Source organism: Scatophagus argus, chromosome 12 (genome assembly GCF_020382885.2).
Source record: "Scatophagus argus isolate fScaArg1 chromosome 12, fScaArg1.pri, whole genome shotgun sequence".
Classification (NCBI taxonomy): domain Eukaryota; kingdom Metazoa; phylum Chordata; class Actinopteri; family Scatophagidae; genus Scatophagus; species Scatophagus argus.
The window spans coordinates 17,797,587-17,809,882 of NC_058504.1; the positions used below are offsets into that span (position 1 = coordinate 17,797,587).

Consider the following 12,296-nt stretch of genomic DNA (forward strand, 5'->3'; position numbering starts at 1 on the left):
GAGCAGGCAGATGTGTCACTGAGCCCTTGATTGGCCTCTTACCCCAGAGACCAGAGTCAACAGATGGAGGGGATCTTAGGCAACACCAGCGTCAGCAGAAAGACCAACCCTTCTCGACTGTACATACATTATTAATGTAATTTAACATATACATATGAATTTTTCCGAGTTCCAAATTGCGTATGTATCCTAAGTCCTGAGCGCTGTCTTGTGTGCATGTGTTCATGTTTGTGTGTGTGAGAATGCTTTTGTGCATCCCCTCGCGAGTGCCCTTGAGAGTGGTGTGTGTGGGTGTGTGTGTGTGTGTGTGTGTCCTCCAGAGAACATCAAGGCCCCTCGCCTGGGGCACACACACAGATCCATCCTCTCCTGAGCTTTGCACGGTCACACTGCGCTGGACAGCCACATATGGCGCTCCAAAACAGCAGTGGGGAGAGGAGGGAAGGCGGAAGTTCACAGCAGCTCCCCATAGATACTTGAGGGCAGGGATGTAATGTAGCATTGAAATAATCAAAACCTCAGTTTATTCATCTTGTTTTATAAGCAGCATACAGTTCACTTCGGGCTTTAATGACACAAATATTTGTTTTCATCACAGAAAATGTAATTATTAATGATATTAAGCTGACGTGCGTTAATAAGGAACTAATTAAGAAAATAAATTAAAAGCTGGTCTACTCTGAGAACATAATTGCTGCCTTATCCACTTTTTTTTTTTTACCACGACATCAGTGTTAGGGCGCCATCTGGGTACTTGCCAGATACAACACGATAACAACAGTGCCCGTCTGTCTTAATAATTGGTAGCATTAGCTTGTTAGCCACACTAAGTGATTAGTTATTTTTAGATGTATTAAAACAAAAAATAGACTGGTAATCATGCTATCCCAACACAGTGTGAATATACCATATAAGATTGCATTTTTTAATAGAATTCAGTGAGTGGAGACCAATAGTTGCTAATAAGTCTCCCTTTTAAGCTGCACTTTCTTTGTACTTGTATTGTAATGTATATTGTATTTACTGTTTTATTGTATGCCAAACGTCAGTGCTAAGCACCAAACTTAATTGTGCAACTGGCTATAATTCGATAAACTGAATAAGGCTGAAACGATGCTTTGTTGCCGTTATTACTTTTGCAAATTGTAGGGCCTCTTTTCAGTTGCTGTGAGGAAATGTTTTGCTCTGGTGTTTGCTCTGTGCTGAACAGAGCTGTAGCAGTGCTGCCAAGCCTGAAACCCTTGTGTTTACCTAGCTTTTTGTAGCGTTAATCGTGCGGCGAGTTTCAGTCGGAAGAGTTCAATGCTCATAAGGGGGAGGATTTTGTAGTACCTGGTTTGTGTGTTCTATAAATGTGTGTGAGAGCCCAGTACTCACTGGGGGGATTGTGCAGAGCACCCAGAGCCATGCAGCGTGAACAGGACCCCTCTGAGGCGTCCGCCCAGGAGCCCACTCATAAATTACATCAGGACACATGTGCCTGAACAGCACTTTTCTTTTCTTGCAAGTGTGTGTGCATGTATGTGTGTGTGTGTGTGTTTGCACTCCTTTCCTGAGAACAACCTACGAGATTCATGTGTGACAATGTGCGAGTCTGATTGCGAGGCTTTGAGGGCATGCCGGCCTTCAAACACATTTTTTTCTTTGTTGTTTCTCACGTCCATAAATATATCTTCAAAACCACTCAACAATCTTCCAGGAACACACGTATGCGTGTACACTGAGAACCTTTTAGACCAGCAGGGCTCAGCATGCTTCAGGAGCACAGACGTCTATTCATCCCATAGACGGTATCTCTTTGAAGCATATTCACCATGTCCTACTGTTAGAATGGAGCCATGGGGATGAGATAAGCACACATTTAGATTCCCAACATGGATGAAACACATTTGGCTGTGCGTCTGTGCATTTCTGTACATACTTAAATGTGCGTTTGGATAAGTTAGGGAGAGTTTATTTTTATGTGAGGATAGACAAGCATGTTTTCTGTTAAAGCTTTTAACTCCCAACTCCAGCAGAGTATGGCATCCTCTTTGCGTGTGAAGGAATGACTGAACGGATGGAGGGAGGAGGATAAAGGAGAGTGCTTGTTCTTCATTCCCCCGGCGTCTTGTTTGCTTGCTCCACATGGAGCATCAGAGCCAAAGGAGAGGTGGTTGCTAGGATACAGGTGAACGGTTGGCATACAGGAGGGAAGACGGGTCCGTCATTGTGAACAGCAACCTGGAGAGGGTGAGATAGAGGAAGGCGAAGGGAGAGGGAAAAAGAAATGGGTGGAATAGAGTTGGAGCAGAGAGGGCAGAGGCGAAGAAGGGAGATGCGTCACTGTCAGTGTGTAGCCAGAACGTAAAGGGGAGAGGAAAAGGAGGATAGATGACTGGAGAGCAGGAGGAGAGGAGCGCTAAAGCTGATGCGTCACTGTCAGCTCTGTAAGGGATGGAGCATGGAGCACGAGATTGAGGGTGGGAGTTGGGGTGGGGGTCGGGGGGGTGTGGAGGTTGGGAGTTGGGAGAGAGCGAAGTCTGTTGTTTGCACTTGCTGAGAAAAAAAGTGGAGCTGACAGAGAGGAGAAGTAGGAGTGACACAACAGCAAGGTGTGGAGAGGAGAAACTGAAGGGAGGCAGAAGGAGGAGATATGAAGGAAAGCGTGGCCTCCTGAGGTTCTGTCACCTGGAATATCTGTGGGACTAATGTCTTCTAATTGATCACAGCGAGCAGAGAACAGAGGGAGCGTGACAGAGAGAGAGAGGAGAGGACAGAGAGAAAGGCTGTGGAGGACAAGAAGGGGAGGGTTGATGACAAAGGAAGTTAGGCTGGATAAAACATGAAGAAGGATGTAAGCCTCGGTGGACAGCAAATCCACAGAAAGAGAAAAAAACAGACGTTGTGGTTAGTAAGGAGAGGATGGGCTGGTCTGATAGATGAAAGATCGAGGACATTTCAGACGAGTTGTGTCCAGGTGGACTGCTTTCCCACACATACATGCACAGTCACACACACACACACACACACGCACACACACACGCACACACATGCAGGTGTGCCCTTGACTACAATGAGTAAACTTGCTAGCAGGCACTTGTGTCACCTTTGCAGGGGTGTTTCGTGTGAATGTGTGTGTGTGTGTGTGATAGCTGAATTTGTCGGGCACAGTAGCATACTCCACATGGTGTTGTCACCACTGATGAATGAGAGCTTGCGCGCGCACACACACACACACACACACACACATACACACATACATGCGCACACGTGCACGTGCATGCACAGACTCAAGGTATTTTTAGTCATACTCTCAGCTCTGTTGATTAAACAGACCCACACACACTGTCATCGAGTGTGACCTTCATGCCTCGAAGTCGACCACTTTCCATCCATCAATGCTGTCTCGCTCTTCCAGACTGATCACAATCGCTTACTGGCCATTCTTCCCAGTTATAAGTGTCTCACTTCAGTGCATTCATATCACTGCCCCCTTACATAATAACATGTTAATGACTTTTACTGTCTCTGCTGAAATAGTGTTAGTAGTATTCTAATCAAAGGGTTTGCATTTTCTTCAAATTTTTACATATTTTTTGTTATTACTGGGACTGAAGGGAGATGCTGCACAACCAAAGAAATTGTCAGAGCATTATCCAGTTCACGTCTGGTGGATAGGTGCATAGACAAATGAAATAATATGAAAGAATAGGTTGAATTCCTTCACATTGTCAGCACAGAGTTTATTTGGAGACACAACTTTTGATGCCTTTGTCAGGCACCAAATGTGATGCAACACATGGTTATACTAAAGCTGCAGTCTTTCAAAAAGAGGAGTCAAACTTCCAAATAAATAAGACAAGCATCACATCATGTTGTGACAATTTTTTTAATGTGCCACATGACTTTTCAAAAGAATTTTTACCCTGAGTTCTTGTCACCATCACCTCAAGCACCCCCTAACATGAATTGAGGTCTACTACAGTTGTTCAACCAAAGAGTGATTTTAGCTTCTGGGACTGTTTCATTTAATAGTTTTTGTAGTTTGTAGACTCTGAGAGCTGAAACTAAGCATAAACAAAAATCTGAAAAGTTGGACACTTTTGTGACATAAATGTTTTTTTTTTTTCCTCTTTGTTTCTATCTTAGGCATCAGCTCAGGAGTGCTGAGCTTTATCGTGCCACTGTTAATATGTTTCTTGTGCTTCTGGTAATAGAGAATGAAGAGAAAAACAGGAATAAAATGCAAAGGAGTCACGAATTATGTTAGTGCTGTTAAGTATTAGAAATAAACTTTTTCATAACATAAAAAAGTTTTTTTAATAATCAAAAAACAGGTAAATTCACTGATTTTCTTCTGAAATAAGAAACAAAAACAGAGTCTGTGACTATGTGAACTGCCTGCTTGAGTTGTGTCGGACCTGCAGGTCTCTCAATGTGGCTGCTTTCCAAAGCCAGCTCCTTGACCCCAAAGTCCCCTCTCACTCTGCATGTGGCTTCCCTTCTGCTGATCCAAGGTGGAACAGCTAGAGGTCAGGATGTGTCGCTCATGCCAGCATGTGTGTGTGTCCATATACATTTGTTGTGTGTGTGTGTGCTTGCATATGTACTGAGGTGAAGGTACGGTTGGGCATATGGTGAATGCAGGGACCTGGGCATAGGAATCAGACATGGAGCGTGTGTCTGTAGCAGCAGGGCCTGTCGTACCGATAAAGGTTAGGATCTTACCACATGCTGCCAGTCCAGGAAAAGGGCAGGGCATGGCCAGGAGCAGGCACAAGGTGCAATACCATCTGCACCAGAGGGATAAATGGGTCATCTGTGTTGGTCAGTTGATACAAAGCGCGGTGCACTCTTGTTCAGACAGTACGTGGTGATAACATCAATGTCCATTCTTTGACTTTCTGCTAGTGCACCTGGAGTTTCTGTACATGCTCTGGAAGAAATATTCTTTGTTTTGAAACTTCAGGCTCAATGTCGTCATTGCTGAGTGTTCGTGTAGCCTACAGTTGCGTGCATGGGCTCATTTCATTCATTTATTTCCTCATTCATTTATTCATTAGCGCGGATCTTATCTGGTCCCAATCGTTAGTCCAATTAGGCCCGTGGAGCCTCACTAGTCCTGTGTTCAAAACAGGAGATGGATGGAAGGCAAAGGGAAAGAAATCCACATCCCCTTTTCTCTTTCAGGCTCTCCCTCTCTTGGCCTTCACACTGCACTTTTTCTTTGCCTTTCTCCCTCACTCATTCTCTCTCACTCTCTGATCTGTGATAAGATAGCATAGTCCCTCATATCCTGTTTCTAATACAGATCGATGAGAGGGAAAGGACCGAGGTAGGAAGGGATGAGACGAGGCAGAGTGGGTTGATGTGGAGAAGAACAGGCAGAGGGAAGGAGGGGATGTGTGTGGGGGAGGGGGTCAGGGTAGAGATATCTGAAGAGGAAATGAGGATTCAGAAAGGAGGACATCACTCAGATTCACATCTCTTTTCATTTAGCCCATCACACACATGCACGCACGCATGCATGCACACACGCACGGCCGCATCTGCGTCGGGCCGTCTCAATATTTCAGCGGCAATAAGAAAACCATTTCTGCTGTGTGATTGAGTGAGTTGCCGTTTTCTCTCCCCTAGACACTATTTTGCAGGTGGGAGCTGCAAGCAACTCACATAACCTTTTGTGTTGCAGTCAATTACAGTTCAGTTGCATCAGCTGGGTGAGGAGGTCCCGTCGGGGGTTGCAGTACGTGCACGTTTGTGCAGTTGTTGTTAATACCATGCAATTTTAAGCATGCAGACACACACACACACTGAGAAGCAGACAAATTGTCTCTCTCAGTGTCTATGACCCCCAAGGGCAGCAGCCAACTGCCGCCCCCGTCGCTCTGTCTCTGAGTCTAAATGATCTCAGCAAGCAGTGCCCTCAGAACTTAGCTGAGAGAGAAGACTACTCTATTTATAGATTACATAAGTGTATATTTTGTGGTAAATTCTAAAAAATAAAATCCAATGGCCTGAATATTGAGAACCCGAGGCAGCACACCGCTCTTGGCTCTTTCCTAGTCTCCAGTAGTGGCACTGCACCTCTGTGCTGCAGAGATGGATAGAAGGTTACGTAGAAGTTGTGTTTTCTCAGATGACCATTTGTTCTAGACAACAAAATGTCTACCAGCTCACTAAATGGTGGCCTTGGAGATGGGGTGGGCGAAAGGTAGAAAGGCAGGGAAAAGGCTTCCTAAACCAATTAGCAGCTGGGCCATGGACGGGGGGCTGGCTACAATTACCGCCCTAATTGAGGTCAGAGTTGTTAATTTAGTGGTGAATTAGAACAGTTAATATGCATTTATCAGGATGGCCAGGGGAGATGGCAAAGAAAAGTGTGTTGCCTGCCCGTGTGTGTGTGTAGGGGGTGCTCTTTGTGTAATTTTAGCTGCATTGCAAGAAATTACATAGAAAAACATGCAGGAGGCCATCCTCTGCCTCTCTGGTGCAATTAGGAACAGTGCAATTGGTTCAATGGGAGATGCTTCCATTTAAATAGGCGACGATATGGTTGAAGTGAGGCAGAAAAGGGCAAAAGACAAATGAACACAGAGGAGGAAAAGGGGGGATGCTGAACAGTTTGAATATGTTCCAGAGAACAGAATGATGATGATACAATATTTTCCAGTGAGGGGACACTCTGTGCACAGTCTGCCACAAAGTCACCTTTCTGCATGTCAACTACCGCCTTTTTTCTCCTCATGCAGAAATCCATTCACCCCCTTTTACTCAGAGACATATAAATAAATCTTCAAACACACGTAGCCTTATGCACGAGCATTGTATTTCTGTCTGATTGCCTGTGTTGTGAACCACTTACTGTCAGAAGAAGAATCACGACCATCTTTTCTTACCCAGCCAGTCAATGAATACAGGACCACTCATACCTTAAATCTTTCCTCTCCATTTGCCATCTTCTTCTCTTTTCCTTATTTCATCCAAGGTCCCTTGTTCATTTCTTTCTCTCTTCTCTGCAGCATCATCTGTGGCCTATTTTTTTCTGCTCTTTTTCTATCCTCAGGGGATTTTATATGTTCTTTAATATTCTCTCAGTTCTCACTGTCCTCCAATATTTTTTCTGTTCCTCTCCCCTCTCTGCTGGGATTCAGCATGATTTCTCCAAGAGTTTCTGACCGTTGGACCCTGCTCCAAGACTGGCCACCACCTCCTCGTTTTCATCTTCCTCATCCCTCTGGCCATCAGTTCCCCCTCCCTTTTTTTTTCTTTCTTGTCACAGGATCACGTGTGCTGCTGCTGTGTCAGATGCTGTCTTTTGCAGATGATACAGGCAACACTTTGCCTCTTTGAATTATGCATTGAGATTACATAAAAACATCATGAAGCATCTGATCTATTTTTAATCCAGCTCGTTTGCTTGTTGAACCTGTTTCTCTGTGATCCTTCCATGCGTTTGTACATGTGAGTTTTGTGCTTGTGTCTGTTCAAATGAGTGAGAAGGCAGAGATTAAGAAGGAACGCGGCCCAAGTCAGACTGTCTCTCTTGTTCTCCGTGTCTGTCAGTCGCATTCAATTTAGACCAGCTTTATTGGCATGGCATTTAATAAAGCCTTCCAATGCAGCTTGAAAACAGTAATTACGGCAATTATGATCCGAAAAGAAAATGCTTAAAATTGTAGCAACACAAAGCTAAATGCATCAATTTCAGAAGTTTCATTTTGGCTAAAATTACACCCTAAGAAAGTTAGAAGTGTTGTTACAATGAGGGATGGTACTTGTAAAGAGAATGATAACAAGTGTCTCTCTTTGTCTCTGCCGTTCTTTCTCTCTCTCTCTCTGCCTCTCCTGCTCTGGTGCTGCAAAGAAACCTGTTGATGGAGTATTAGCTTTTGTGCTCGTGTTGCTGAGGAGTAAGACTGCCATCTATTGGTCAACTTTTCACAGCCACCCACAGTAAGAAAAAAAAAACAGAAAGAGGAAAGAAAGATAAAAAAAAAAAAATCATTTGGGAAAACCGCACACATGTGCTGACCCACGCACAATGAACACACATACACAATAAGATAACTATAGGGCTGCCTGATGTGTTCTTGGGGATGACCTAGATTGAGAGCACTGTCACAATAGACTCACTATTGCTTACTGTCGCTTGCTGATTCAATAGGTAATCTTTCCATCGACTGCTCCCTGTGATACCATCTTTGCGTGTGCGTGCGCTTGCGTGTGTGCACGGATGCATGTCTGCGTTATCTACAAGGAAGGACAGGCAGAGATAAGAAGAAAAGAGGAAAAAAAAGGGGGAGAATTGAAAGGAAAAGAGAGAGAGGAATGAAGGTCAGCGCGATGAGAGAGGAGAGGGCAAGAGGTGGATGTAATAGAAAAGAGAGACGGGGGAGGAGGGACTCTGTAGTTCCTCTGCGTTCTCTCCCGCTCATGCTGTCTCTCTTGTTCTCTATACACACCCTCTTGAAAAATAAAAAAGAGCTGACAGTGGAGGCCGGGCAGCAGCCGAGGTGTCAGCGCTTTCCTTTGACCAGGAGCGAGGGAGGGAAGAAATAGGGAAAGAGAAGAAAACAGAAAAAGGAATAAACAAAGAAACAGAAACAGGGAGCCAGGCTTGGGACATCGGAGGTGAGAATGAGTCTGCCCCGGCAGCAATTCCTAAAGCCGCATCTCATTGTCTTGCAACTTTTACGCTTGCGATCCCTGTGTGTGTAATCCCTGGGCAAGTGGAGACAGAATTTGACGAGAGGAAAACTGATTCCCAGGCTTCTGATGCAGGTGTTATAATGCTCATGTGGCGGGAACAAGGCCAATCCTGAAAGGCATGCAACACCTACATAATACATCAATCATGCATCCATGCCATGTGCATCCTGAATGCTCACGTTACTGTATTCATGTATGTGTACAGCGCTGCAGGTGCATCATGTCTTTTCTATCACTTTGACATGTTTTTCCTATTCAGAAGATTGTTGAAAAGAGCAGCAGAGATTAAAATAATCGTTTACAGCACTCAAAAGCATGGCTGTCACCCAAACATAAAAAATGACTGAAAACTTTTTTTTTCCTGTATAGTAAAAGAAGGGGCTATTTTTTTCCTCCTGTTTTTTTTTCTTACTCTCTCTTTGGAGACGTATGGCAGCAGGCTAAGGAGGGAAAAGAAACAGGGGGAGTAAAAAGCTGACAACGTGAAGACTGAACACACTCAGTCTTATACCACCAGCACACCCTAACACAACAGAGGACAAAAGAAGAGGAGATGGGAAAGGAGTCATGAAGCAATCTCTTCAGAGACCAATCTGTCACTTGTTCTCTGTGAGATGGTGTAAAGGCTTCCAAATAAAAACACGAGATGCTGTCAGGTTGAGAAAAGATTGTGAGAGGTTGAGGTAAAGATAGGAATGAAAGAAGGTCCTTTATGGTTTTTAATTGTCTGTTTTGTAACACCTGCCTCAGTTTTTGTGGTTTAGGTTACCTGCCACTTTGTGAACACTCTTTTTGATTGATATGCACTAACACAAGTACAAAAGCAGCTTTCTCTAAAAGCTCTGCACGGGCAGCTGAAAAAATGGCAGATTAGACATAGAGCATTGGCCTCCTGTATTTCTTTGCCTTGATGAGCTTTCAAGTGTGGCAATTCAAGTCAGTGAACACACATTCTTTTCCTCCATCCCACCTACCATTTTTTTCTCCTTCTGTCCCTTTGTGTACAGCGATCAACTTGCTGGGTTTGACATGGCAGCTGAAGCCGTCCGACGGCCCTGTGTTAAACAACGGACTGGGAGCCGGCTTGCCTGTCAACAGTGATGTGGCCACACTGCCCTCTGGAGGCAGAGGTAAGAACTACGGCACAGAACCCCCACATGAAAATCCACACTACTCATGTAGAGTCACAACGCGAAAGTCGGGTCTGGAAAAACAATTCTTGAAAGGATAAGCCTGGCGATATTCACATTTCTTTCTTATTCTCAACAAATCCCATAAAAAGACCGAAAGCAGCATAGTTTTTTCCTCTCTGGGCCTTAGAACACCATTATTGTCCAAACAAAATAAAAAAAAAAACATCAGTGAGCTGCACTTTTATGATGAACATGGGCAGTGCGGTTTATCTTCCCTCAATACCACATGCAGACTGAATATTCATAGTATGTGAAACGTGCATTAATCTGCAACTGCAAATAGTCCCCCTAAAGTTCTGTATTTACTCCTAAAATAAAACTGTAGGAACAAACAGACATGAGGCTAGGTGTCACGGACAGGCAGTAAAAGTCAGAAAGTACTGAAGGAGAGACTAACACATTTGATGAAAACACTATTATCCTTTAAGGCCTTTAAAAGCTCTTTTTGCTTTGTGTAACGTGCTTAGACAGTCCCAAACACAACAGCTAAAATATTTTCATAATTCATGACGCCGTACTAGCTGTGCTATCAGTACGTGCTGTTTAACCACTCCGATGAGATGTGCCGAGTGAGGTTTATCGTCTCAGTCAGCAGCGAGGTAAAAACACCAACTGCGCTCCCCACCACCCCACCCTCACCATCTCTCTTTCAAGGCCCCCATGCGGTTCTCTATCTGTTCTTCTCTCACTGGTTCGATCTGGCTCTGTAACACACTCAGCATGTACTATAGGTACGTGTGGGCTGCTGCACTGTGTGTGTATTCTGTATTAATGAGAGGACTGTTGTGCTGTGCTCCCCAGCCGTCTAAGCCAGATGCTGCTGTTGTTCTTCTCATTGTTACTTTTATTTCTTCTCTCTATTTCGCACACGTACACACACACTCAGACACTCAGTCTTTTTCTGTCTGGGCCCCAGCTCTCTGCCGTTAGATGACTGACCTGATTGCAGGATGCTGTGTGTTTCTGCATGTATGCCTGTCAGCGTATCTGTTTGGAAGCCTGTGCCCTGCAGTTCTATCAGCTTGCTCTCATTTTAGCCAAGACAACAAAGTCCACAGTCCTGCAGGCGTTAACACAAAGGCATCATTTTTACATCCCACCATCATATGTAAAAACACTCGTTATAATATAAACTGTGGGCACACAGTATGCAGAGCTAATGGTGCTCGTCCTCTGCTATTCAACGGCCATGAATTTTTATAGCAAATTATTTTCAGTAAATTGTGATGATTAGCTATTGACTCTGACAATCGAAACATGTAATCACAGATTATGCAGTTTCTTTCCCCCTCACTCCAGGTCCGTGGGCAGGACGGAACAGCAGTATAGACACAGGCAGCATTGACGTCGGGAGGCGAGTGACCCAAGAAGTCCCTCCAGGAGTGTTTTGGAGGTCTCTGCTCCACCTCAGCCTACCACAGTTCCTCAAGTTCAACATCTCCCTCAGCAAGGATGCCCTGTTTGGAGTGTACATTCGCAAGGGCCTGCCTCCTTCACACGCACAGGTAAAATCTGGCTCAAGTAGAGTAGAGTCTATATCTTCAGCAGCTTAAAGGTAATGGACCAATCAGAGAATTATCTTTCTATTCATTAGGGGACGTTTATCTTCATATTGATCGGCTAAAATGGAGAATGCATAAAAAAAACTTTGTTCTGTCATGGGAAATCTTAAAATTCATTTGTGATTCATTATAATAGTTGCTTGAAAAAACTCATTTAGTTTAAGATTTACACTTAATTAAATTTCACAGTAATGTAACTTTTACTGCCTCTTATTAATTAGAAACTATTCAATTAACAGCAGATTTGATTTGTAGAATGGGGTAATTGCATCCACATAACCATTTCATTGCCTGACCAGACATAAGAGGAGAAAGACCATGACACTTGTGCAATGTTCCCAGAAGCCCAATGAGAATGACAGCCCTCGAGGTTCCCTCTGCTCCATTCTTTATGCTTTCCTTCCAGCCACACCTACCTTTCCCTTCTTTTAATCTTCCAGCATATACAACTACTGGTCATTTTTCAAAGTCTGCCGCCTTAGTGCTTCATAGCTGAATCATAGATTTTATACTCACATTCTCACATCCGTTCAAAAACTAAAACCTCTCTCTCTCTCACTCTTTCTTTCCCCTGCAGTATGACTATATGGAGCGCCTGGACGGGAAGGAGAAGTGGAGTGTGGTGGAGTCTCCACGGGAGAGGAGGAGTATCCAAACTGTCGTCCTCAATGAGGCAGTGTTTGTCCAGTACCTGGACGCCGGTGCATGGCACCTGGCTTTCTACAACGATGGTCGTGAGAGAGAGACAGTTTCCTTCAGCACAAACATCATGGGTGAGACAGAGGCAGCACTTGTAGTCGTGGGTGGAGGAGGTAGATAACATGATGTACCTGCTTTTGGGAGAGTT

At 44.3% G+C, this 12,296-nt stretch overlaps 1 protein-coding gene across 1 annotated transcript in view; it reads left to right on the forward strand.

Annotated features, from left to right (window-relative positions):
* tenm2a (teneurin transmembrane protein 2a) overlaps positions 1–12,296 on the forward strand; it is a 62,953-nt gene that overhangs the window by 19,413 nt on the left and 31,244 nt on the right. Inside the window, exons 4-6 of the mRNA XM_046405808.1 lie at positions 9,702–9,824; positions 11,166–11,392; positions 12,027–12,222. Of these exons, the coding sequence (XP_046261764.1) occupies positions 9,702–9,824; positions 11,166–11,392; positions 12,027–12,222 (546 nt within the window). The remainder of the gene's footprint in view (positions 1–9,701; positions 9,825–11,165; positions 11,393–12,026; positions 12,223–12,296) is intronic.